The following is a 25,003-nucleotide window of genomic DNA, read 5'->3' on the forward strand; positions in this document are numbered from 1 at the left end:
CCAGCGGGTGCTCCCGCCCCATCTCAGGATCCCCGGCGGGGCTCCCGTCACACCCCAGGAAGGTGGGTTGGAGGCGGTTCCAGGCTGGTGGGGCGGAGCCTGTGGTGTCCAGCCTCGGCCTCTAGACTCAACCCGCCCCAGAGCACAGCTTCGCCGAGCCCACCTGGTGAGAAGCCCCTGGGGTGGACGGGGCGGGGGGGGCGGGGGAGGCGCACTCCTCAACGGTTCTATCCCCTCTCTGGTCCCAGTCCCTTCTCCAGAGGCCCTGGTGGCTGACACCCTACTCACTCCTTCTCAGATGCAGGTCACAGGGACCCTTCTATTCAGAAACCTGTCAGAGATCTGTTCCCCTCTCCACCCAGGATCTTGGATTCTCATCTCCTTAGAGTATTGAATTCCAGCCCTTAATCTCCTTCTCCTTCAAGATTCCAGACTCCAGGCCCTGCTGCTTCCTCCCTTTCCTAGACACAGGGGTCCCAACCCACAGTCCCTTCCTCCTCAGCACTCAGGAGTCCCAGATTCCAGGTCCCTCCCCTCCCAGGATCCCAGAGTTGAGGCCCTCAGCCCCTGACTTTCAGACCGGGGGCTGGGTCCCCAGCTTCCTCCTCCCTCAGAGCAAGGTGTCCGGGTCTGCAGCCCCCTCCTCTACAGCCCCTGGGATCCGGAAGTTAGGGCCCAAGGCTGCTCCTATTCCCACCTCCCTCGGGCGCTTTCCCTGCTGAATTCACTCTCAGGGGCAGCCTCCTGACCTCCACTCTGAGCCAGCCCTCTATGGGGCCCCTACCCTGCCCCCTCTCTGTCCAGGTCCCCATCCCGGCCTTGGCAATGACCCTGGCGGCTTCCTCCCAGCGTTCCCAAATCATTCGCTCCAAGTTCCGATCTGGTGAGAGAGGGCTGTCTTCATGTGTGGGGGATGGGATCCTGAGAATGCTGTACTCTGGGGTGGGAAGGGAGGGGTGGTAGGACCCATGAGGCCTGTGTTTTTTGTGCAAAAGGTCATGTTGCGTAAGGGAGGCCCAAGCACAGGGGTCCAGCTGTGGTGGATCAACGAGTGTGCAAATGGCTAGTACCACGCTCACGGGGGGAGCAATGGGGATTGGAGGCCAGAGGTAGGCGTGCAGAGGGTTCAAGCACTGAAGAGAAACAAAAGCTTACACTGGCACACATGCAGGGGCAGAAGAGCAGAGGAGGGACTTCAGAGGACCAGTGTGGGAGTTTGGGTGAGGGGACAATGAGCTGTCAAGCTGTGACAGTGTCAAAGGTCTTGTTTTAGTTCCCAGGGCAGGCAAAAAGTCTGCAAGTATAGTCGGGCATGGTGGCACATGCCTGTAATCCCAGCTACTTGGGAGGCTGAGGCAGGAGAATAGCTTGAACCCGAGAGGAGGAGGTTGTGGTGAGCCGAGATCACGCCATTTGCACTCCAGCCTGGGCAACAAGAGCCAAACTCCATCTCAAAAAAAAAAAAAAAAAATTGTGCAAGTGTTTCGAACTACAGATCAGTTCCTGAGAAGGCAAAGGGTACTTGAGTGTGCACGTGAGTGTGCCTATGTGGTTGGATGGGTACAAACACACCAGAAATCAAAGAGCAAGGAGTGTACAAAAAGGCGCATATGTCCAGAGAAGAGCAGAAATGTGCAAAGAGAGATCCTTGCTCCCAAACTGGGGGACAAACGCTGACTGCACATAAGATAGTTAACATTCATCCAGGCGGGGCACGGTGGCTCATGCCTGTAATCCCAGCACTTCGGGAGGCCAAGGCAGGTGGATCACCTGAGGTCAGGAGCTCAAGACCAGCCTGGCCAACATGGCGAAACCCTGTCTCTACTAAAAATACAAAAAAATGATGCCGGGCAAGGTGGCTGACGCCTGTAGTCCTAGCACTTTGCGAGGCTGAGGTGGGCAGATTGCCTGTGCTCAGGAGTTCGAGACCAGCCTGGGCAACATGGTGAAACCCCATCTCTACTAAAATACAAAAAATTAGCCAGGCATGGTGGCATGTGCCTGTAGTCCCAGCTACTGGGGAGGCTGAGGCAGGAGAATTGCTTGAACCCGGGAGGTGGAGGTTGCAGTGAGCCGAGATCACGCCACTGCACTCCAGCCTGGGTGACAGAGTGATACTCTGTCTCAAAAAAAAAAAAAAAAAAAATTAGCTGGGTGTGGTGGTGAGCACCTGTAATCCCAGCTACTTGGGAGGCTAAGGCAGGAAAATCGCTTGAACCTGGGAGGCAGAGGTTGCAGTGAGCCGAGATCGTGACATTGTCCTCAAGCCTGGGTGACAGAGCAAGACTCTGTCTCAAAAAAAAAAAGAGGGCTAGGCGCGGTGGTTCACGCCTGTAATCCCAGCACTTTGGGAGGCCGAGGTGGGCGGATCACCTGAGGTCGGGAGTTCAAGACCAGCCTAACCAACATGGAGAAACCCCGTCTCTACTAAAAAATACAAAATTAGCCGGCGTGGTGGCACATGCCTGTAATCCCAGCTACACGGGAGGCTGAGGCAGGAGAATGGCTTGAACCCGGGAGGCAGAGGTTGCAGTGAGCCGAGATCGTGCCATTGCACTCCAGCCTGGGCGACAAGAACGAAACTCTGTCCCAAAAAAAAAAAAAGATTGTTAACATTCATCCCGGGCAACACAGCAAGACCCTGTCTCTACAAAAAATTAAAAAACAAAACCTATTTAGCTAGGTGTGGCGGTGCACACCTGTAGTCCCAGGTACTCAGGAGACTGAGGTGGGAGGATGGGTTGAGCCCAGGAGTTCAAGGCTGCAGTGAGCTATGATCGCACCCCTGCACTCCAGCCCGGGCTACAGAGCGAGACCTTACCTCTAAAAAAACAAAACAAATTAAAAAAAGGAAAAAACAGTGTTAACATGGATGCTGAGGCAGAGTGAGTCAAGGATGAAGAGTGTGCAAAAACATGCAAGTGCACAAAAATGGCATGTGTGCAAAACTAGAGTCCAGAGAGATGCATACTTAAAATGTGGATATGTGGAGAGTGTTGACTGTGGGAAGGCCCCGAGATAGCACAGAAAGTAGCAGGAGTGCATGGATAAAGGGAGGCGAGGTGCAAAGGGGCCAGGCTGCCAAGATGGCGATTGCGCAGGGGGTGGGGTGGGCACACGCTTGCTCATGGAGGGGGCAGATGGAGCTAGGGGCAGGGCTGCCTCCTGCCTGCACGCTGGCTGGCTCGTAGCCCCAGAATGGCGCTGGCCCGCGGCGCTGCGCTGGCAGGGAGCAGGCGGGAGGCCCGAGGAAGGGAGCCTGCTGCCCGCCCACCCGCCTGCACAGGCTGTGTAAGGGGGCTGGGCACGCATATCCCGCCAACAACTGCAGCTCCCACCCGCCTGCCAGGCCAGGCTCCTGGACACTCCCTTCCCGCCTTCCTCCTCCCACCTCCCTCCTCCCTCCACAGTCCTCCAGCTTCGGATCCACAGACGGAATCAGGAGCAGAGTAAGTGTGGGCCCCAAAAGGGAGGGTATGGTGACCCCCGCCTCCCCATTGGGATATCCTGGAATACAGCTGCCAGATAGCCCTCATTACTTCCTGCAGCTCAGTCTCCATCCCTTGGGACAGACCAAAATCCCATCCTGTCCTTTGCCAAGGATCTAGGGGTCCAGGTCTCTGGCCACCCCACCCCTAGGAGCTCTGCTTCCTGCTTCTCCACCCTAATGAGATGCTTGAGTTTGGATCCTGCTTCTTTGGAGAAGACAGGCATCCCGGTCTCCACATTTGGTATACATGAGAAGTTCTGGATGTAGCTTTTTTTTTTTTTTTTTTTGAGATGGAGTCTTGCTCTGTCGCCAGGCTGGAGTGTCATGGCTCAATCTAAGCTCACTGCAACCTCTGCCTCCCAGGTTCAAGCGATTCTCCTGCCTCAGCCTCCTGAGTAGCTGAGATTACAGGCACGCACCACCATGCCTGGCTAATTTTTGTATTGTTAGTAGGGACGGGGTTTCACCACGTTGGCCAGGCTGGTCTCGAACTCCTGACCTCAAGTGATCCGCCCGCCTCAGTCTCCCAAAGTGCTGGGATTACAGGCGTGAGCCACCGCGGCCGGCCTGGATGTAGCTTTCAGCCTCTCCCTCTCCCCAAGAACCAGGAGTGCAGGCCCCACCCCTGTCCTAGCAAAACCTCAGACATCTGTGATCCTCAGCTACCACACCCCTTTGTGATAGAAAATTCCTGCTTTACTTGAGAATGTAACAACCAGAGCCCCGCCACACCTCCGCCCTCAGATCCAGGAGTTCAGGCACCCATCTCCCAGCACTCAAGTCTTGCTCCCTGGCCTGCCCTCCCGCACCCTGGGTCCCCGCTTTCCACACAGCCTTGCTCCTCCCGGCCTGGCTTGCTGCCTGCAGGCCTCTCAGGGTCCTTCACCGTCTCTGCAGTCTCGGATCCGGACCCGTGGATCTCAGCCTCAGGCCCTCCTCTGGCCCCGGCCTTGCCCTCGGGCACGGCCCCTTTCCTCTTCAGCCCTGGGGTCCTGCTCCCCGAGCCAGAATATTGTCCTCCTTGGAGGTCCCCAAAGAAGGTGAGTCTCGACCGGAGGGAGAGGTCCCTCTGAGAGCCTAGCCTTTGTCTCCCTTGCTGCTGCTGCCATTTTTGCTCCTCTTCGGTGGCACGGAGCTGACTCCATACTTTGCATGTAGCCCTGGGGCAGGAAGGTGGGAGCCGCGCTGAAGCCTAGCACATCACACCTGCCCTTTCAGGCGTCTCCCAAGATCTCCCAACGTTGGAGGGAGTCCAAGCCCAGGGGGACCTTGACATACCACCAGTACATGCCCCCAGAGCCGAGACAGGGATCCAGGGCAGACCCCCAAGCCGAGGGGTCCGCCCTGGGTCCTCCTGGGCCACCTCTGTGGGAAGAGACAGACTCGCAGCAGCCACATCCTAGGTATGACACCCGCTTCTGTTCTCCCGGGACCCAGAAATTCAGGTCCCAGCATCCTCCTCCCTCAAACCTCGAGTCCAAGATTAGGGGATTCGGGCCCCCAACCCTCTCCTCTCCCAGGGTTTAAGAGTCCAGGATCCCAGCCCCTCCCTTCGCCCTTCAGACCCGAGTCTGAACTCCTAGTTCCTCCTCCCCCATGCACAGAAATCTAGCCCCATGTTTGCGCCCTTGGAGACCCAGAATTCTGGGCCCACACTTTTCTGCATCTTCCCCAGCCCCCCGTCTTTGAGGACCCCAGAACGCCTTTCCCCCCTCTACCTCTCTAACCTTTGTTCACCCCTCACGATTATCACCAGGATGAAGCCCTCTCCCCTCACTCCCTGCCCACCAGGAGTCCCTAGCTCCTCGCCCCCTCCACACAAGTTGGAACTTCAGACCCTTAAACTGGAGGAGCTGACGGTGAGTTTGGGGTGTAACTTTGCAGGCTGGCTCTCTCCTTCGGTGGGGTCCCAGAATTCCAACCCTGCAGCCTCTGCCCTCTGGAAATCCAGGAGATCGGGTACCCAGTCCCGTCCTGTTTTAGGGTCCCAGGAGTCCGGATCCCCCGTGCCTCCTTTCTCGGTTTCCAAATATCCTGTCCAGCTCCTGCCTGCGCCCCGGAGCCCGCCCAGCACTGCCTCTTCCCACCCACCCCCTCCCCAGGTCTCAGAGCTCCGGCAGCAGCTGCGCCTGCGGGGCCTCCCAGTGTCGGGGACCAAGTCTATGCTCCTGGAGCGCATGCGCGGCGGCGCCCCGCCCCGCGAGCGGCCGAAGCCGCGGCGCGAGGACAGTCCCGCGGGTGCTCCCTGGCCGCGCCTCAGACCCAAGGCCCTGGCAGCCGCCCGGCGTCAGGGCTCGGTGAGGGCGGGGCTATGCGCGTGTGGACCAATGAAGAGAAAGCAAAGTGGGCCGGGGCGGGGTGTCGAAAAAACTAGCCAATGAAGTGTGGGGGCGTGGACCAGCGGCGGGAAGCCTTGAAGGCGAGGGGGCGTGGTTCAGAGCAACAGGGGGCGGATCTTTAGAGAAGAGGAGCCAATAAAAGAATAGGGGGCGAGGCCAAAGGGAGGGGTTGATGAGCGAGGGGTCGCGACAGGATCAAGGGGTGGAGCCACACGTTGCGAGTGGGTAGGGTTGCGCCCTGTGGCGCCCTGTGGGCTTGGCTTATGGGAGCTCGCCCTCTTGGCTGTTCTAGGTCAAGCCCAGCGCAGCACCTCACAGGCCACCTCTTCCACGTGCCGCGGATACCCCGGGGACGGCTCCGGCTCCAACTCCCACTCCGGCTCCTGTTGCAGCTCCAGCCCTGACCCCTTCCTCAGCGCCGGGCTCAGCGGCTCTGACTCTGGAGGAGGAGCTGCAGGAAGCGATCCGGAGGGCGCAGGTAAGAGGGTGTGTGTTGAATCCGGCTAGGGTTCTCCAGTCAGGTCCAGGTCGGAGTCCCGAGTTCACGCCAAATTTCTCCATCCGCAGTTGCTTCCGAACCGGGACATCGATGACATCCTGGAGGATCAGGTGCAGCCTGACGGTAGGATCCAAACTCCTAGATTTAGGGGAGGTGGGGGCTGAGGTTCCGGACTCCTGCGTCCAAGGGAGGCGTCAGCGGGGGAACTGGATCCTGGAAATGGGGTATGGGGGGCTGGCGCCCGGACCCCTAACTTTCCAAGCTCACGTACCATTCTTTATCCCGCAGACCCCCTGCCCCCTATTCCCCTGGACTTCCCTGGCTCCTTCGACGTGCTGTCCCCCTCCCCGGACTCTGAAGGCCTCTCATCTGTTTTCTCCTCTTCACTCCCGTCTCCCACGAACTCCTCCTCCCCTTCTCCCAGGGACCCCACGGACTCCCTGGACTGGCTGGAGGCCCTGAGCGGGGGTCCTCCTCTGGGTTCTGGTCCCCCACCCCCCAGCATCTTCTCCGCTGACTTATCTGACTCCAGCAGCAGCCGGCTGTGGGACCTGCTGGAGGATCCGTGGTGATGGATTCTGGGATTTACAGAGACAGAGAACTGGTGGGGGTGGAGAGAAGCTCCTTGGGGGAGGAAAGGGAACTATCAGCAGAGCCCCTCCTACCGCAGACACAGGATCGGAGACAACCTCCAACCCCACCTGCCTCCTGAAGTGCTGCTGACATGCAACTGCCTTAACTTTGCCTACCTAGCCTCCTTATGATCCCCCTCCGGGGTGGTATGGTTGGGGGGCTTCTTTTGCTGCTGGCCACGGCAAACAAGCTGCTTGCTGCTTCCTTCAGAGACTCATGGATGTTTTTACATGCCCCCGACCCCAGTAGATGGCTCCCTGTTGTTTGGGGAGCCTGGAAGGTGGTTATGCCTTTTGGATGCAGGAGAGGAGCAAGAAAGAGTGGAGAGGGAGAATGGGGGAGCCAGACCCTGACCTCCCGGGGTTCTGGTTGGAGATGAAAAAATTAGAAGCATCAGCTTCTCTTGGAAGCAGAGCCTGAGACAAGATGTAAATGCCAGAGATTTACTAAAGAAGTGTTCTGGCCGGGCGCAGTGGCTCACGCCTGCAATCCCAGCACTTTGGGAGGTTGAGGCAGGTGGATCACCTGAGGTCAGGAGTTCGAGACCAGCCTGGCCAACATGGTGAAACCCTGTCTCTACCAAAAACACACACACACACACACAAATTAGCTGGGCATGGTGGCACATGCCTGGAATCCCAGCTACTTGGGAGGTTGAGGCAGGAGAATCGCTTGAACCCGGGAGGCAGAGGTTGTGGTGAGCTAAGATCGCTCCATTGCACTCCAGCCTGGGCAACAGGAGCGAAACTCCATCTTAAAAAAAAAAAAAGAAAAAGAAAAAAAGAGAGAAAAAGACAGAAATGTTCCCAGGAGAAACCAGTGGAAGAGTGGGGAAGACAGGACAGCAAAGGGGAAGAGGAGCAAGAGGTGACTTCAGGTGAAGTTCCAACCTCAGCCTAATCCTGCGGGGAGCTCCAGAGCACAAATTAAGTTGTGGAGTCTTTCCTATCTTGGGACACATGGAACTGGGCCTTTGTATCTCCGTGTTTGAGCTTATTATAGCCAAACAACAAACCACCCCCAAACCAGGCTCAGTGGCAAACACCTGTAATCCCAGCAATTTGGGAAACCGAGGCGGGCAGATCACTTGAGGCCAAGAATTCAAGACCAGCCTGGCCAACATGGTGAAACCCGTCTCTACTAAAAATACAAAAAAACTGGGCCAGGCGTGGTGGCTCACGCCTGTAATCCCAGCACTTTGGGAGGCTGAGGCGGGGGGATCACGAGGTCAGGAGATTGAGACCATCCTGGCTAAGACGGTGAAACCCCGTCTCTACTAAAAATACAAAAAAATTAGCTGGGCATGGTGGCAGGTGCCTGTAGTCCCAGCTACTCGGGAGGCTGAGGCAGGAGAATGGTGTGAACCCAGGAGGTGGAGCTTGCAGTGAGCTGAGATTGTGCCACCACACTCCAGCCTGGGCGACAGAGCAAGACTGTCTCAAAAAAAAAAACAAAAAACAAAAAACAAAAAACTAGGCATGTGTGGTGGTGGGAGCCTGTAATCCCAGCTACTTGAGAGGCTGAGGCAGGAGAATCGCTTGAAACCAGGAGGTGGAGGTTGCAGTGAGCTGAGATCATGCCACTTCACTCCAGCCTGGGCAACAGAGTGATACTCCATCTCAAAACAAACAAACAAACAACAAAAACCCACACCACCCCAAAACTTAGAGTTGTAAAACAATAACTATCCATGATTGCTCACAAACGCATGGGTTGACTGGGCTCAGCAGGGCAGTTCTTCAGTTCCATGTAATGTTGGCTAGAGCTGCAGTCATCTCAGGGCCCACCTGGGCTAGCACATACAAGATGGCACATCAGATGTGTGTGGCACCATGGTGGGGATAGCATGAAGGCTGGGCACAGCTGGGTTGTGCAGTGTGACACTCCATGCAGTGTCAACACTGTCCCTCTGTGGCCTCTCCACCAGGGTAACTAGATTTCTTGCATGATAGCTCAGGGCTCCCAAGAGTGACTATTCCAAAAGTGGGGAGCAGAAGCTACCAGTCTCTTAAAGACTAGGCCTGAAACTGGCACGATTTCTCTTCCACTGTATTTTAGAATTAATGCAAGTCAGGCAAGCCCATGTTATATACGGGAGGGCACTGTACAAATCTGTGAATATCAGGGACATGCTCACTAGGGGCTACATCTGGAGACTTGCCACTAGGGGTATAACCACCCCTAGTCAGTCATGAGCCATGGGTCACGGAGGGAGGGAGGAATGATGTAAACTCCCGGGAACCTCCAGCCCAAGGGCAGTCCTGGGAAGAATGTCGTAGGGTAAGTTGTTAGCAGCAAAATGTTTTAAAATGTAGGTTTTGGCCGGGCGCGGTGGCTCATGCCTGTAATGCCAGCACTTTGGGAGGCCGAGGCGGGTGGATCATGAGATCAGGAGTTCGAGACTAGCCTGACCAATATGGTGAAACCAGGTCTCCAGTAAAAATACAAAAATTAGCTGGGCATGGTGGCATGCGCCTTTAATCCCAGCTACTCAGGAGGCTGAGGCAGGAGAATTGCTTGAATCTGGGAGGCGGAGGTTGCAGTGAGCCGAGATTGCGCCACTGCACTCCAGCCTGGGTGACAGAGTGAGACTCCATCTCAAAGAAAAAAAAAAAATATATATATATATTTCAGGGCCAGACACCGTGGTTCATACCTGTAGTCCCAGCTACTCTGGAGGCTGAGGCAGGAGAATCACTTGAGCTTTGGAGTTTGAGGTTGCAGTGGGCTATGATTGCACCAGTGCACTCCAGCCTGGCAACAGATCAAGATCCTGTCTTTCAAAAAAAAAAGGTTGGGCCCAGTGATTCATGCCTGTAATCTTGGCACTTTGGGAGGCCGAGGCGGATGGATCACCTGAGGTCAGAAGTTCGAGACCAGCCTGGCCAACGTGCTAAAACCCCATATCTACTAAAAATACAAAAAAAAAAAAAAAAAAAAAAATTAGCCAGGTGTGGTGGCGCACGCCTGTAGTTCCAGCTACTCAGGAGGCTGAGGCAGGCGAATCACTCGCAGTGAGACGAGATCACACCTGCACTGCAGCCTGGGCAACACAGTGAGACTCCATCTAAAAAAACAAAAGTAGTCCCAGTACTTTGGGAGGCCGAGGCGGGCGGATCACAAGGTCAGGAGATCAAGACCACGGTGAAACCTCGTTTCTACTAAAAATACAAAAAATTAGCCGGGTGCAGTGGTGGGCGCCTGTAGTCCCAGCTACTCGGGAGGCTGAGGCAGGAGAATGGGCTGAACCCGGGAGGTGGAGCTTGCAGTGAGCTGAGATCACGCCACTGCACTCCAGCCTGGGCGAAAGAGCAAGACTCTGTCTCAAAGAAATAATAATAAAAATAAAAATAAATTAAAAATTAAAAAAAATACCAAACCAAAACAAACAAAAAAAGACCAGAAGAGGCAAGGTAAGTGGGTTTGAGATGACCTAGTTTGAATTTCAGCAGGCTCTGGAGCATGGAGGCTGTCCTGAGTTTTTGGTACCAGGCTCAGGGAGCCTGTGCTCATAAAGGTGTGGATGGGGTGTGGGCTCTGGATTGGCTGGTTTACATAGGAAAGGTGAGTAGTTAACTATCTCTAGCATTTGGCTATCCCTGGGAGGGTCAGTCCCTCCAGAGTCATCGAGGCCCCCACTTGTCAAAGCAGCAGAAGTTCAGAAAATACAAAGGCATGATTAATACGCCAAGCACACAAGCTGGGGGCTGGGTGCACAGAACTGGTAAGAGGAATCTGAAGGCACCTGGGTGGGCCGCCAGCACTGTCCTCTGCAGGTGGAAAAGAACAGTAGACCAGGCTGGGTGCAGTGACTCACGCCTGTAATCCCAGCACTTTGAGAGGCCAAGGCGGGCGGATCACCTGAGGTTGGGAGTTTGAGACCAACCTGACCAACATGGAGAAACCCCGCCTCTACTAAAAATACAAAATTAGCCGGGTGTGGTGGTGCATGCCTGTAATCCCAGCTACTCCGGAGGCTGAGGCAGGAGAATCACTTGAATCCAGGAGGCGGAGGTTGTGGTTAGCCGAGATCACGCCGCTGCACTCCAGCCTCGGCCTCCCAAAGTGCTGGGATTACAGGCGTGCGCCACCGTGCCCAGCCATTTTTGCATTTTTTATAGAGACAGGGTTTCACTATGTTGCTCAGGCTGGTCTTGAACTCCTGACCCCAAGTGCTCCTCCCACCTCAGCCTCCCAAAGTGCAGGGATTACAGGCGTGAGCCACCACACCTGGCCCGGAGACTTTTCTGACTGTATCACTCTCCATATCAATGTGTCCCCATCTCTGCCCGACTCAGGTCACTCTGTCCCGGTTCTGTTTTCATATCTCTTCTCTGTTCTCTGTCTGATTTGCCCTCTGGCTGTTCTCTCCTCCCTATCTCTGTCTCCAACTCCCTCCTGCCCTTTATCCCTGATGCATCCCTGATCCCTTTCAGTCTCCGCGCTCATCTCTCTGTGTCTCAGGCACTCGTCTTTCAGCTTCTGCCAGGCCCCCCACCTGCCTCCATTGCCCCTTCCCCATCTCGCCTGCGTCCAGAGTGGGCACTGTTGAGCTGAGGGCGCACTTGGTCCCTGCACTACCCCAAGGAGTCAGGGCCAGGAAGCCGACTTGGTGGGGTGCCTGTCTGAACCTTAAGCCTAACTGAAAGGCTTGCGTCCTGCACTGCCGAGTGCCCAACACCCAACCCTTCTCCAAAGACTTCATCCCTCCCTCCTGCCTCAGGAAAACCAGGGCTGGACCAAGGGGGATCAGATGGGGAACCCCAAGCAGCACCTTCCTGCTCTCCTCTGATCTCAACAGAAGGTGGATATTTACATCATGAGGCCTGAAAAAGACCACCAACATCAAAATACCAAAAATTACTAATTTATATTATAAACGTACTCCCTCCCCAAAAGAATATAGTCATATTCATTGTGTAGACTGGAAAAAATATTTCTCCTCCTCCATCCTCTCTTTTTCCTTCCTTTTTTTTTTTTTAAACGGAGTTCGCCCTTGTTGCCCAGGCTGGAGTGCAATGGCACGATCTCGGCTCTCCGCAACCTCTGCCTCCCGGGTTCAAGCGATTCTCCTGCCTCAGCCTCCCGAGTAGCTGGGATTACAGGCATGAGCCACTACACCTGGCTAATTTTGTATTTTTAGTAGAGACAGGGTTTCTCCATGTTGGTCAGGCTGGTCTTGAGCTCCCAACCTTAGGTGATCCACTGGTCTTGGCCCCCCACAGTGCTGGGATTACAGGCGTGAGTCACCACACCTGGCCTCCTTCCCCTCCCCTCCCCTTCCTCCCTCTTTCTTTCTTTCTTTCTTTCTTTCTTTCTTTCTTTCTTTCTTTCTTTCTTTTTTTTCTTTCTTCCTTCCTTCCTTCTTTCTTTCTTTGTTTCTCTTTTTCTTTCTTCCTTCTTTTCCTTTTCTTTCTTTCTTTCCTTTTTCTTTCTTTCTTTCCTCTTTCTTTCTTCTTTCTTTCTTTCTCTTTTCTCTCTCTCTCTCTCTCGTTTTGCTCTTTTGCCCAGGCTGGAGTACAGTGGCAATATCTCAGCTCATTGCAACCTTCACCTCCTGGGTTCAAGTGATTCTACTGACTCAGCCTCCCGAGTAGCTGGGATTACAGGTGCTCACCAGCACGCCTGGCTAATTTTTGTATTTTTAATACAGACAGAGTTTCACCATGTCGGCCAGGCTGGTCTCGAACTCCTGACCTGAAGTGATCCACCCCCCTCGGCCTCCCAAAGTGCTGGGATTACAGGTGTGAGCCATAGCACCTGCTTGCCTCAGGATCTAATTGTATCTTTTCGATTTTCTTTTTTTTTTTAGACGGAGTCTCGCTCCATTGGCAGGCTGGAGTGCAGTGGCACAATCTCGGCTCACTGCAACCTCCACCTCCCGGATTCGAGCAGTTGTCCTGCCTCAGCCTCCTGAGTAGCTGGGACTACAGGCGCCCACCACCACACCCGGCTAATTTTTGTATTTTTAGTAGAGACGGGGTTTCACCATGTTGGCCAGGATGGTCTTGATCTCTTGACCTCGTGCTCCACCTGCGTCGGCCTCCCAAAGTGCTGGGATTACAGGTGTGAGCCACCACGCCTGGCCTGTATCTTTTCGATGTTTAAAAATTTTGTTAGTGATGGTGTCTTGCTATGTTGCGACTTTGGAGTGCAGTGGCTATGCACAGGTGTGATTGTGGCTCACTGAAGCCCCAAACTCCTGGACTCAATTGATCCTCCCACTTCAGCCTTCCGAGTAGCTGGCCCTGCAGTTGTGGTCCACTATACCCAGTTAGTTTTTTATTTTTTATAGAGACAGGACCTCCCTATGTTGCCCAAGCTGGTCTTGAACTCTTGATCTCAAGTGACCCTCCCACCTTGGCCTCCCAAAGTGTTGGGATTACAGGCATGAGCCACTGCACCTGGCCTGTACCAATTATATTTTCAAGTGACTTGTTAATGCCGTCTTGAGAGCACGGATCATATTTCCTAGACGGCTTTCTGATACATGATAGGTGCGCAGCATGTATTCGTGGCTAGTCTGGAGAAAATATTGTAATATTGAGATCTATAAAATTGTTGTAAAAGTTGCCTCTTTCTTTTCTTTTTTTTTTTTTTCACCAAGTTTCGCTCTTGTTGCCCAGGCTGCAATGCAATGGCGTGATCTCAGCTCACTGCAACCTCCATCTCCCAGGTTCAATCGATTCTTCTGCCTCAGCCTCCCTAGTAGCTGGGATTACAGGCATGCACCACCAAGCCTGGCTAATTTTGTATTTTTAGTAGAGACAGGGTTTCACTATGTTGGCTAGGCTGGTCTCGAACTCCTAACCTCAAGTGATCCATCTGCCTCAGCCTCCCAAAGTGCTAGGATTACAGGTGTGAGCCACCACGCCCAGCCAAAGTTGCCTTTTTGATCCAGACTTGTAATAGGATTCCATCTACTCCTAAGTTTTTTTTTTTTTTTTTTTTTTTGAGATGAAGTCCCATTCTGTTGTCCAGGATGGAGTGCAATGGTGTGATCTTGGCTCACTGCAACCTCTGCCTCCCTGGTTCAAACGATTCTCCTTCTTAAGCCTTCCAAGTAGCTGGGACTACAGGTGTGCACCACCACCCTTGGCTAATGTTTTGTATGTTTAGTAGAGACAGGGTTTCACTGTGTTGCCCAGGCTAGTCTTAAACTCCTGACCTCAGGTGATCTGCCCGCCTTACCCTCCCAAAGTGCTGGGATTACAGCCACCGTGCCTGGCCTAAGATGTATTTTGGAGTTCATGTGATACTCATGTAATAAGCTCTCAGAGAACCTTTTCTCCCATCCCCAAAGTCATAATTGTGTTTATTTGTTTATTTATTTATAAGAGTCAGGGTATCACTACGTTGTCCAGGCTGCAGTGCAGTGGCTATTCGCAAGTCCAGTCATGGTGCACTATAGTCCCTAACTCCTGGCATCAAGCAATCCTCCCACCTCAGCCTCCCTGGTAGCTGGGAATACCCCACTCTATGACTGTGTTCACACTGGTGATTAAAAAAATTATTCCTCTGATGACTCCGTAATGGTTACAAATGTATCCTCTAAGAGGGAAGGCTGCTGTGGGGTATTTCACTGCCTGACATGTAACAGATATGCTGCAACTGAAAGAATGAATGGAACGCCCTGAAGTTCACTGAGCCAGGCTGGTCTCTGAGTTCTCAGCAATGACCATCCCAGGCCCTAGAAAGCCAGGATTGAAGAGGCAGGACATATGGACTTGGATGCATGCCAGGTACAAGCCAATATGGCACATTTGTGCAAACTGGAAAAAGGCTCCACTTCTAGATGGACTAACTAGAAAACAGTGAGCTCTAGGGCCGGGCCCAGTGACTCACACCTGTAATCCCAGCACTTTGGGAGGCCGAGGAAGGCGGATCATGAGGTCGGGAGTTTGAGACCAGCCTGACCAACATGGTGAAACTCCATTTCCACTAAACATATAAAAATTAGCTGGGCATGGTGGCACGCACCTGTAATCCCAGCTACTCGGGAGGCTGAGGCAGGAGAATCGCTTGAACCCGGGAGGCGGAGGTTGCAGTGAGCCAAGATCATGCCACTGCACTCCAGCCTGGGGGACAGAGCAAGACTCCATCTCAAAAAAAAAAAAAAAAAAAAAAGAAAGGAAACAGTGAGCTCTGTGGGTGGACACAATGCCAAGGACACCTGGTTTGATGAGTAGACTGTGGGGCTGTTTAAACCCCACTTGCCTTGTTGACCAGGGGACTTCGTGCAGTGAACAACCTACACAACCCCTCAGGGCATCCCTGTGGTCTACCCTAAAGCCAGTTCCCCTTTTCTCCTTGGTAACACTACCCTAATTTTCTGCAAGCTGCATGTCCTTCAGAGGCGGCTGATCAACTTCCCAGCTGCAGAATCTGAGGCTAAACTAATCCCAGAAGTCTCATTTCTTTTGCCTCCTATCGGGTCACATGGGTATATGACAATTCCTACCCATCGGAGTTGGGGGGAAGTTGCTGGAAGGCTTAGGAAGGTTTCATTCATTCTTCAGAAGGGACCAAGATAAGAACAAGGCTCTATCTGCTGTTTTTGAAAGGAATTATCTGTATGTGATGGCTGGATGTGTAGCAGCCCTTTTGGGACCATGGGATGATACAGCTAAGATATGGTGGCACAGCATATGAAGATGGATGGCACTCAGGTGACTGATGACTTTGTGGAGCTGCTAAATTAACTGACCCTGGACCTGGGCCACTTCTGGTCTTGTGTGATATGCATGATTATGGTCTTTGAACCCATTCATTTCTTTTCTTTTCTTTTTTTTTTTTTTTTTTTTGAGATGGAGTCTTGCTCTGTCACCCAGGCTGGAGTGCAGTGGCAACATCTCGGCTTACTGCAACCTCCGCCTCCTGGGTTCAAGCGATTCTCTTGCCTCAGCCTCCCGAGTAGCTGGGATTACAGGTATGCACCACCACACCTGGCTAATTTTTGTATTTTTAGTCAAGATGGGGTTTCACCATGTTGGCCAGGCTGGTCTTGAACTCCTGACCTCAAGTGATCCACCCGCCTTGGCCTCCCAAAGTGCTGGGATTACAGGCATGAGCCATCACGCCAGGCCACTGTTCATTGAGATTTCTGTTACTTGCAGCCCAATGCATCTTCACAGAAGAGAGAAGGGTCCTGCTTATGGAACCACGTGCTTCTCATGCCCGGGCACTCATCTTGAGGGAGCCAGAGAAGGAGAAAGTGTCTCAAAGGACCAGCCAGCATTAGTGCTTGAGTAAGGGGGACAGGTCTGCGGCAATCCCCGTCCACTCTGGCAGGAAGGCTGCCTCTGGCTTAAAGATTTTGAGGAAAGGGGAGTCGGGGAGGGTGTAATTGGCCAGGTAGATGGTGTCTCCACCCGTGAGGTAGGCGGCCCAGATCCCGAACGTCCCGATGGTCATGATGGTGTGGTTACACTGTGTGAGGAGAGCAAAATCTTTGGCAGGTGAGCCCTCAATGCCATTGCCAGCAAACACCACATCACCGTGGGAGGCGTCAATGTTCTCCCGACACCAGGCCATGCCATTACTGGTGACCACGAAGATGGGGGAGCTGTAGCGAGCTCGGAACCAGTCCAGGGCCTGCTGTAGGTATCGCCGGTCGGCCACCACCCCCTTCCACACTTTTGGCATGACATGGACATAGTCCCCTCGGCGAACATGGACCCCTACAAAGGTGCCCGGCCGGCTCCCGTTCACCTGCAGGCCCCGCAGGAACTTCTGGGCCTCCTCCCGCACGTGGTCGTGCAGGGTGAACTCCTGGAGGATCTCGTGGCGGAGGTGGTGGTAGAAGGTCCAGGAGCAGGGGTAGCCCGTGAGGCGGACGTACTCCCCTGGGATGTGGCGGTACTCCTCCTCCATCCAGTCGTTCAGGTGGTAGTTTTGCCAAGGGATCCTGCTGGCCATGGTGCTGTGCAGTACCGGCAGGGTGATTCTGAAGATGGGGGCCAGGGTGTTGTGCATCTGGGCCGGGATGAAGGCGGGCCGCCCGTTCATCTTGGCCAGGGCGTACAGCGTGGCGTACTCACCCATCTGGTTCCCCAAGCGGCCTATCGCATTGATCGTCCACATCCCCCTGAGCTGGCTGGGTCCCAGTGCCTTTGATGTTGAGGCTAGCACTGGGATCTGCACTGGTAACTCCCACATGGCTTGAATCTTCGCTAGCCGCTGCTGAACGTGAAATATAGTGGACACCGTAAAGACAAAGAGGATGAAGTGGGCCATAGGAAAGGAGAAAGACATCCGAACGAGCAGCATGGCTGTCAGGGGAGGAAAATAGGACATGTTAGCTGGGAGATGGAGGCCCAGGGCGCTGGTGAACGTGGCCATGCGGTGGCGCACAGGCATAGTGTGGGTGCGTGTGAGTGTGCTTTTACTTCGGGTGTGTAAATACTTGGCACATACTTGCCTATGTGCATAGGCATGTATCTTGAGTGTGTTTATACAGATGTGTCTACATCGTGTTCAGAGGTGGGTGTGTGTACACAGGTGGATGTGCACACACTGTGTGTAATGTGGATATGGGGATCCATACATTGCATATATACAGGTGTGTGCAAAATTGTGTGTGTACATATACAGCTGTGTACAAATGGACACATGTACATGGTAGTGTATGGGTAGAGATATATTGTGTACACGTAAGGGTATATGTGTAAGTATGTATACACATACATATGTCATCTAGGTGGTTGTGAACACAGCATGTGTGTATATGTGAATGTGTATACATAGGAGTATATATATATATATATATTTTGTGTATCTATATATTGTATGCATGTTTTGTTTTATTAATTTATTATTTTTTGAGACAGAATCTTGCTCTGTCACCTGGGCTGGAGTGCAGTGGTGAGAACGTGGCTCACTGTAGCCTTGACCTCCTAGGCTCCAGCAATCCTCCTGCCTCAGCCTCCTGAGTAGTTGGGACTACAGGTGCACATCACCACGCCCAGCTAACTAAAAACAAATTTTCTTTTGTAGAGATAAGGTCTCAGTGTGTTGGTCAGGCTGGTCTCAAACTCCTAGGCCCAAGTGATCTTCCCACCTTGGCCTCCCAAAGTGCTGGGATTATAGGCGTGAGCCAGTGCACCTGCCCCACATTGTATGTTTAAATGTGGGTGTTTATCGACTGAGTGTACATATGTGGGTGTCCACATATGGTGAGTACAAGTATATGTAGCTGTTATTTACTGGTGATCCAGTTTGTAGAGATGTTCTATTTTTTTTTTTTTTTGAAATGGAGTCTCTGTCACCCAGGCTGGAGTGCAGTGGCACAATCTCTGCTCACTGCAACCTCTGCCTCCCAGGTTCAAGCTATTCTCCTGTCTCAGCCTCCTGAGTAGCTGGGATTACAGGCGCTAGCCACCACGCCTGGCTAACTTTTGTATTTTTAGTACAGACGGGGTTTCACCATGTTGGTCAGGCTAGTCTCGAACTTCTGACCTCGTGATCTGCCTGCCTCAGCCTCGCAAAGTGCTGCGATTACAGGCGTGAGCCACCGCGCCCAACCCGAGATGCTCATCTTTTTTTATTTTCCTACTTGCCAGAGTACAGTGCCAGAGATATTCATCTTTGCATGTCCTGCCTGTACCCACTTTGAAGGGAAATTGTCCACCTGGCCTGCCTGCCCTCCTGGCCACAGCCAGTTGAACTTGAGAGGAACACCCAGCCCCACCTTGGACTTCCCATTCATCGGCCATGGCCTATGACAAGTGTAGGCTGGCTCTAAAAGATGAGTTGTGGCACGGTGGCTCACGCCTGTAATCCCAGCACTTTGGGAGGCCGAGGTGGGCAGATCACCTGAGGTCAGGAGCTGGAGACCAACCTGGCCAACATGATAAGGCCCCATCTCTACTAAAAATACAAAACTTGGCCAGGTATGGTGGCAGACGCCCGTAATCCCAGCTACTTGGGAGGCTGAGGCAGGAGAATTGCTTGAACCCGGGAGGCGGGGGGTGCAGTGAGCCAAGATCATGCCACTGCACTCCAGCCAGGGTGACAGAGCAAGACTCCATCTCAAAAAAAAAAGAAAAGAAACAGTGAGCTCTCTGCGTGGACACAACGCCAAAGACACCTGGTTTGATGAGTAGACTGTGGGGCTGTTTAAACCCCACTTGCCTTGTTGACCAGGGGACTTCATGAAGTGAACAACCTACACAACCCCTCAGGGCATCCCTGTTGTCTACTCTAAAGCCATTTCCTCTTTTCTTCTTGGTAACATCACCTTAATTTTCTGCAAGCTGCATGTCCTTCAGAGGTGGCTGATCAACTTCCCAGCTGCAGAATCTGAGGCTAAACTAATCCCAGAAGTCTCATTTCTTTTGCCTCCTATCGGGCCACATGGGTATGTGACAATTCCTACCCATCGGAGTTGGGGGGAAGTTGCTGGAAGGCTTAGGAAGGTTTCATTCATTCTTCAAAAGGGACCAAGACAAGAATGAGCCTCTTTCTGCTGTTTTTGAAAGGAATTATCTGTATGTGATGGCTGGATGTGTAGCAGCCCTTTTGGGACCATGAGATGATACAGCTAAGAAATGGTAGCTGGCTGGGCGTGGTGGCTCACACCTGTAATCCCAGCACTTTGGGAGGCCGAGGCAGGCAGATCACGAGGTCAGGAGATCAAGACTATCCTGGCTAACACGGTGAAACCCCATCTCTACTAAAAATATAAAAAAAAATTAGCCGGGTGTGGTGGTGGGCGCCTGTAGTCCCAGCTACTCCAGAGGTTGAGGCAGGAGAATGGCATGAACCCGGGAGGCGCAACTTGCAGTAAGCTGAGATCACGCCACTGCACTCCAGCCTGGGAGACAGAGCGAGACTCCATCTCAAAAAAAAAAAAAAAAAAAGAAATGGTAGCACAGCATATGAAGATGGATGGAGCTCAGGTGACTGATGACTTTGTGGAGCTGCTAAATTAACTGACCCTGGTCCACTTCCGGTCTTGTGTGATATGTATGATTATGATCTTTGAACCGGTTCACTTCTTTTTGTTTTCTTTTTTCTTTCTTCTTCTTTTTTTTTTTTTTTTTTTTTGAGATAGAGTCTTGCTCTGTCACCCAGGCTGGAGTGCAGTGGCACCATCTTGGCTCACTGCAACCTCCGCCTCCTGGGTTCAAGCGATTCTCTTGCCTCAGCCTCCTGAGTAGCTGGGATTGCAGGTGGGCACCACCATGCCCGGCTAATTTTTGTGTTTTTAGTCGGACAGGGTTTTACCATGTTGGCCAGCCTGGTCTCGAACTCCTGACCTCAAGGGATCCACCCGCCTCAGCCTCCCAAAGTGCTGAGATTATAGGCATGAGCCACCGTGCCTGGCCACACAAATTCTAGATAAAGCTCCTTTCTCATCACTACAAAAGTATATCCTTTCACTAAGTCCAACACAGAATGCTGGACTTGATGACTCAAAGACCCATCACCACCAGTGGCTAGGTGCACAAGCTCTGGCCAATTTCAGACTCACAGTCACGAGCTGTGTGATTTTGGGCAAGTAACATCACCTCTCTGAGGATTAAAACAGTGTCTGGCACATATACACAGGCAGTAAGTGTTTGCTATTGTCACCCACAAGGCAAAGAATGCTGTTCGTTATAGGCTCTGGGTGAAGAACCCAGGTTTCCCACTTTTCATACTGGGAGTATTGATAGTGCTCAAATGTAGCATTTAAACCATAGATCCCAGAACAGGAGGGTAGCCGGGCACAGTGGCTCACGCCTGTAATCCCAGAACTTTCAGAAGCCGAAGTGGGTGGATCACCTGAGGTTAGCAGTTCGAGACCAGTCTGGCCAACATAATGAAACCCCTGCTGTACTAAAAATACAAAAATTAGCTGGGCGTGGTGGCACACACCTGTAATCCCAGCTACTGGGGAGGTTGAGGCAGGAGAATCACTTGATCATGGAAGGCAGAGATTGCAGTCAGTAAGCCAAGATCATGCCACTGCACTCCAGCCTGGGCAACAGAGTGAAGCTTCATCTAAAAACAAAACAAAACAAAAATCCCACCCAGGTTCCCCTGTTTCTTTAGGCCTTCATTTGTGAAGACTCCCATGTCATGTAACACTTGCCTTAAATATATTTGTTATGCTTGTGTCTGTTAACCTTTTACTGTAGGTGCCCCAGCTGCAAACTTTGTGATAGGTGAGGAAGAGATGCTACTTTTTCTCACCTATGGAAGGAAGGAAGGAAGGAAGGGAGGGAGAGAGGGAGGGAGGGAGGGAAGGGACAGAGATGATAAAAGGGACAGAGGAAGAGACAAATGGAGAAAAAGACAAGACACAGAGAGAGGCAGGACAAGAGAGATAGGGAGAACGAAACAGACAGGGACCGGGCATGATGGCTCACACATGTAATGCTAGCACTTTGGGAGGCTGAGCTGGGAGGATTGCTTGAGTTCAGGAGTTTGAGATCAGCCAGGACCACACAGTGAGAACTTGTCTCTATTTTAGAGAAAATTAGGCCAGACACAGTGGCTTGTGCCTGTAATTCCAGCTCTTTGGGAGGCCAAGCAGGGGCAGATCACCTGAGGTCAGGAGTTCGAAAGCAGCCTGACCAACATGGAGAAACCCTGTCTCTACTAAAAATACAAAAATTAGCCAGGCGTGGTGGCACATGCCTGTAATCCCAGCTACTCGGGAGGCTGAGGCAGGAGAATTGCTTGAACCTGGGAGATGGAGGTTGTGGTGAGCTGCAATTGTGCCATTACACTACAGCTGCACTCCAGCCTGGGCGACAGAGTCAGGCTCTATCTCAAAAAAAAAAAAAAAAAAAGAAAAAAGAAAAGCAGAATGTTCTAGATGGATGTCCCTGCCTCCTTGGTAGCTCCCTACCTCCTTACCCAGGAAAGAGGAGGGTGGCTGCTGAGTGGCCCAGAGCAGGAAGCTGGGCACTGACCTTGACTCGAGCCTGCAGGGAGAGAAGGAAGTGGTGGAGAGGCCTCACGGAGCAAACAGCGCTATGAGATTGTGAATTTTTGAGATTTGGCGAGATGCATGTGCAGCATGATCAGGAACCTCTCATGCGCTGTGTGACTTTAACCCAGGGCTTTTACCTCTCTGTGTTTCATTGTCCTAGTCTGTCCATCAACAGGGGGTTGTGGGGAGGGATAAAAACAACACCTCCCCGGAGGTTGCAGTGAGCTGAGATCACACCATTGCACTCCAGCCTGCGCGACACAGCGAGACTCTGTCTCAAAAAAAAAAAAAAGGCCAGTGCAGTGGCTCGTGCCTGTAATCCCAGCACTTTGGGAGGCTGAGGCAGGTGGATCACCTGAGGTCAGGAGTTCGAGACCAGCCTGACTAATATGGTGAAACCCCATTTCTACTAAATACAAAAAATTAGCCAGGCGTGGTGGCTCATGGCTGTAATCTCAGCTACTTGGGAGGCTGAGGAAGGAGAATCGCTTGAACCTGGGAGGCGGAGGTTGCAGTGAGCCGAGATTGTGCCATTGCACTCCAGCCTGGGCAACCAGAACAAAAGTCCGTCTCAAAAAGAAACAACAACAACAAACCACACCTCCCTTAGGGCTGTGTGGGCACAAAAGGAAATGCTGTATGACATGGGCTGTCCCTGGTATTCAGAGCAGAATTGGTGCCCCAAACTCACACTTCTGTCAGGCTTGAACCAAGCACCACTCCCATTCTGCCTGAAGGCATTATTTTTTTGAGTTGCTTTTTTTGTAGGGATTTTGAGGGGGGCGGTGGGGACGGGTCTTGCTATGTGGCCCACACTGATCTCAAACTCCTGGCCTCAGGAGGTCCTCTGTTCTCCTTCCTCAGCCTCCCAAAGTGCTGGGATTACAGGCATGAGCCACCACACCTGGTCTATCTTACTGAGTTTTTTTTTTTTTTTTTTTTTGAGACGGAGTTTTGCTCTTGTTGCCCAGGCTGGAGTGCAATGGCACAGTCTCGGCTCACCGCAACTTCCGCCTCCCAGGTTCAAACGATTCAGCTGCCTCAGCCTCCCGAGTAGCTGGGATTACAGGCATGCACCACCATGCCTGGCTAATTGCGTATTTTTAGTAGAGACGGGGTTTCTCCATGTTGGCCAGACTGGTCTCGAACTCCTGACCTCAAGTGATCCGCCTATCTCGGCCTCCCAAAGTGCTGGGATTACAGGCGTCAGCCACCACGCCCAGCCCCATCCATGTCTTTCTATTGCAGCCCGGCTTCCTCCTCTCTCCTCTGTCCCCTACACCCAGCGCCGGCCCTGCCCCTTCCCAGCTCACAGCCCCTTCAGGGCTCCCTCTGCCTCTTAAGACCGAATCCCAGCCTCTCGCCTGGCCCCGCACACCCCGCCGGCTTTGTCACCAGCTGTTCCCGTGAAATAACCCAGCTCTCCGCTCACCCGGGGCCCCGTCCTGTACCCCAGCTCTGAAAGCCTTTCTCTACCCCAACCGCCCCGTGCCCCGGGCAGCTCAGCATGTCCGGCTCAGTCGCACCCCACCGCCTCGAGCCCGCTGTCTTCTTGCACCTCCCCGGGATTCCCGGATTCCCGGCATTATCACTTCCACTCTGGGGAGGAGAAGGAAGCTTCAGACAATAACCTAGGGCGATCACTTGGAAACCCCACCTTTATTCTCCGACCCAGAACAGAAGCGGTGACTCAGAGCGGGATTAGGGAGTGCAGGAGGGACGGAGCCGCCTCCCTGGGCGAGGGCAGGGCTCGGAGGTGAGACCAGCAGCTTGGGTTCCATAAAGGCTCTGAGGAGCCCCAGGGTGGAGACAGGAAAGTCGGGTCACCACCAGCTGTGCGCGAGCCATCCGCACCATTACTGCCAGGGTGGTTCCTAGAAACTGCTGAGGGGAGGGAGACAAGGAAGGACCCGGTGGCCCGGGGTGGAGAAGGGGAGGGAGGTGGTGGTTGGAGCTCTAGAAACAGATCCACCTGGAAGGAAGTGGGGAGGGAGCTAAGGAGGGCGGCAGGCTGGGGAGGGGATCCTGGCTGCCGAGGGAGGGACCCTGCTCTCCTGGAGGTCGTGAGTTGCAGGTGCATCCCAGAGAGCACCAGAGACCCAGGAGGGCACGCAGGTCCACGTCCCAAATCCCTGCTCTCCGCCTGGGCGTGTGTGCACAGGTGTGCGTGTCGTAGGGTGGGAGAGGAGCCCCCTCACCTTCTCTCATCTGGTCCTGCTGAAGGAAACCGGGACAGAGTGGTTGCGCAGGCACCTCAGCGTTCCCTCTGGGTCTCTCTTCACTCAGAGCCAAAGAAACTCTTCCAGCATCGGTGACTGGCAATCCCCGCCCAGGAGCTACAGGGCTTTCCAGAGCAGGTGTGGCTGGGCTGCGGGAGGGAGGCGAGCCCGTAGCCCCTCCTCCCTCCCCACTGCCTGCCACGAAGTCCATCTTGTTATCTAAGCTCCTCCACCTGCACCAGGCACCCCAAGCCTGGCCATAAGGGTGGGGGAGAGAGGCAGGTCAAGGTCGCATCTCCCATCTGGGTCCCCTGGGGGTCTTCCTTGGGGAACTGTTGTGATGCCCCAACAGAAAGGGGCCCCCACTCTGCTCCCCTCCCCCAGGCAGCCAGGAAGGCCTCCAGGAAGGCAGCATGGAGGCGGGGGACAGAGTCCTGCTAGGCCAGGCTCTTGCTGACTCTGAGTCCCCTCAGAGTCTTATATTTATTTATTTATTTATTTATTAACTATTATTAGTATTACTTTTTGAGAGAGTTTTGCTCTTGTTGCCCAGGCTGGAGTGCAATGGCGTGATCTCAGCTCACTGCAACCGCCACTTCACAAGTTCAAGGGATTCTCCTGCCTCAGCTTCCCAAAGTGCTGGGATTACAGACGTGAGCCACCGCGCCCTGCCTATTTAAAAATTTTTTTAAAATAGAAATGGGCCCGGTGTGGTGACTCACACCTGTAATTCCAGCACTTTGGGAGGCCGAGGCAGGCGGATCAACTGAAATCGGGAGTCAGAGACCAGCCTGGCCAACACGGTGAAACCCCATCCTTATAAAAATACAAAAATCAGCCATGGCTGGGCACAGTGGCTCAAGCCTGTAATCCCAGCACTTTGGGAGGCCAAGGCAGCGG

At 53.2% G+C, this 25,003-nt stretch overlaps 2 protein-coding genes across 2 annotated transcripts; one reads left to right on the forward strand and one right to left on the reverse strand.

Annotated features, from left to right (window-relative positions):
• Positions 1–119: 119 nt before the first annotated feature.
• On the forward strand, positions 120–7,170 carry MAMSTR (MEF2 activating motif and SAP domain containing transcriptional regulator). The gene is made up of 10 exons (XM_055235880.2): positions 120–166; positions 805–883; positions 3,411–3,449; positions 4,388–4,530; positions 4,709–4,893; positions 5,247–5,349; positions 5,593–5,787; positions 6,122–6,307; positions 6,397–6,451; positions 6,617–7,170. The coding sequence occupies exons 2-10, from the start codon at positions 826–828 to the stop codon at positions 6,898–6,900; spliced, it is 1,248 nt and encodes a 415-aa protein (XP_055091855.1). The 5' UTR covers positions 120–166; positions 805–825; the 3' UTR covers positions 6,901–7,170.
• A 9,014-nt stretch (positions 7,171–16,184) lies between these two features.
• Positions 16,185–24,294, reverse strand: FUT2 (fucosyltransferase 2 (H blood group)). The gene is made up of 2 exons (XM_055235890.2): positions 24,083–24,294; positions 16,185–17,232 (listed from the first exon to the last, which is right to left on the reverse strand). The coding sequence occupies exons 1-2, from the start codon at positions 24,090–24,092 to the stop codon at positions 16,199–16,201; spliced, it is 1,044 nt and encodes a 347-aa protein (XP_055091865.1). The 5' UTR covers positions 24,093–24,294; the 3' UTR covers positions 16,185–16,198.
• Between the last annotated feature and the right edge of the window lie 709 nt (positions 24,295–25,003).

This window comes from Symphalangus syndactylus, chromosome 13 (assembly GCF_028878055.3).
Source record: "Symphalangus syndactylus isolate Jambi chromosome 13, NHGRI_mSymSyn1-v2.1_pri, whole genome shotgun sequence".
In the NCBI taxonomy this organism is placed as follows: Eukaryota; Metazoa; Chordata; class Mammalia; order Primates; family Hylobatidae; genus Symphalangus; species Symphalangus syndactylus.

Coding starts and splice junctions, on each gene's coding strand:
- MAMSTR (XM_055235880.2), top strand. CDS start 826: ATGACCCTGGCGGCTTCCTCCCAGCGTTCCCAAATCATTCGCTCCAAG. Junction 884..3,410: donor TCGCTCCAAGTTCCGATCTG/GTGAGAGAGGGC, acceptor CTCCCTCCACAG/TCCTCCAGCTTCGGATCCAC. Junction 4,531..4,708: donor CTTGGAGGTCCCCAAAGAAG/GTGAGTCTCGAC, acceptor CTGCCCTTTCAG/GCGTCTCCCAAGATCTCCCA.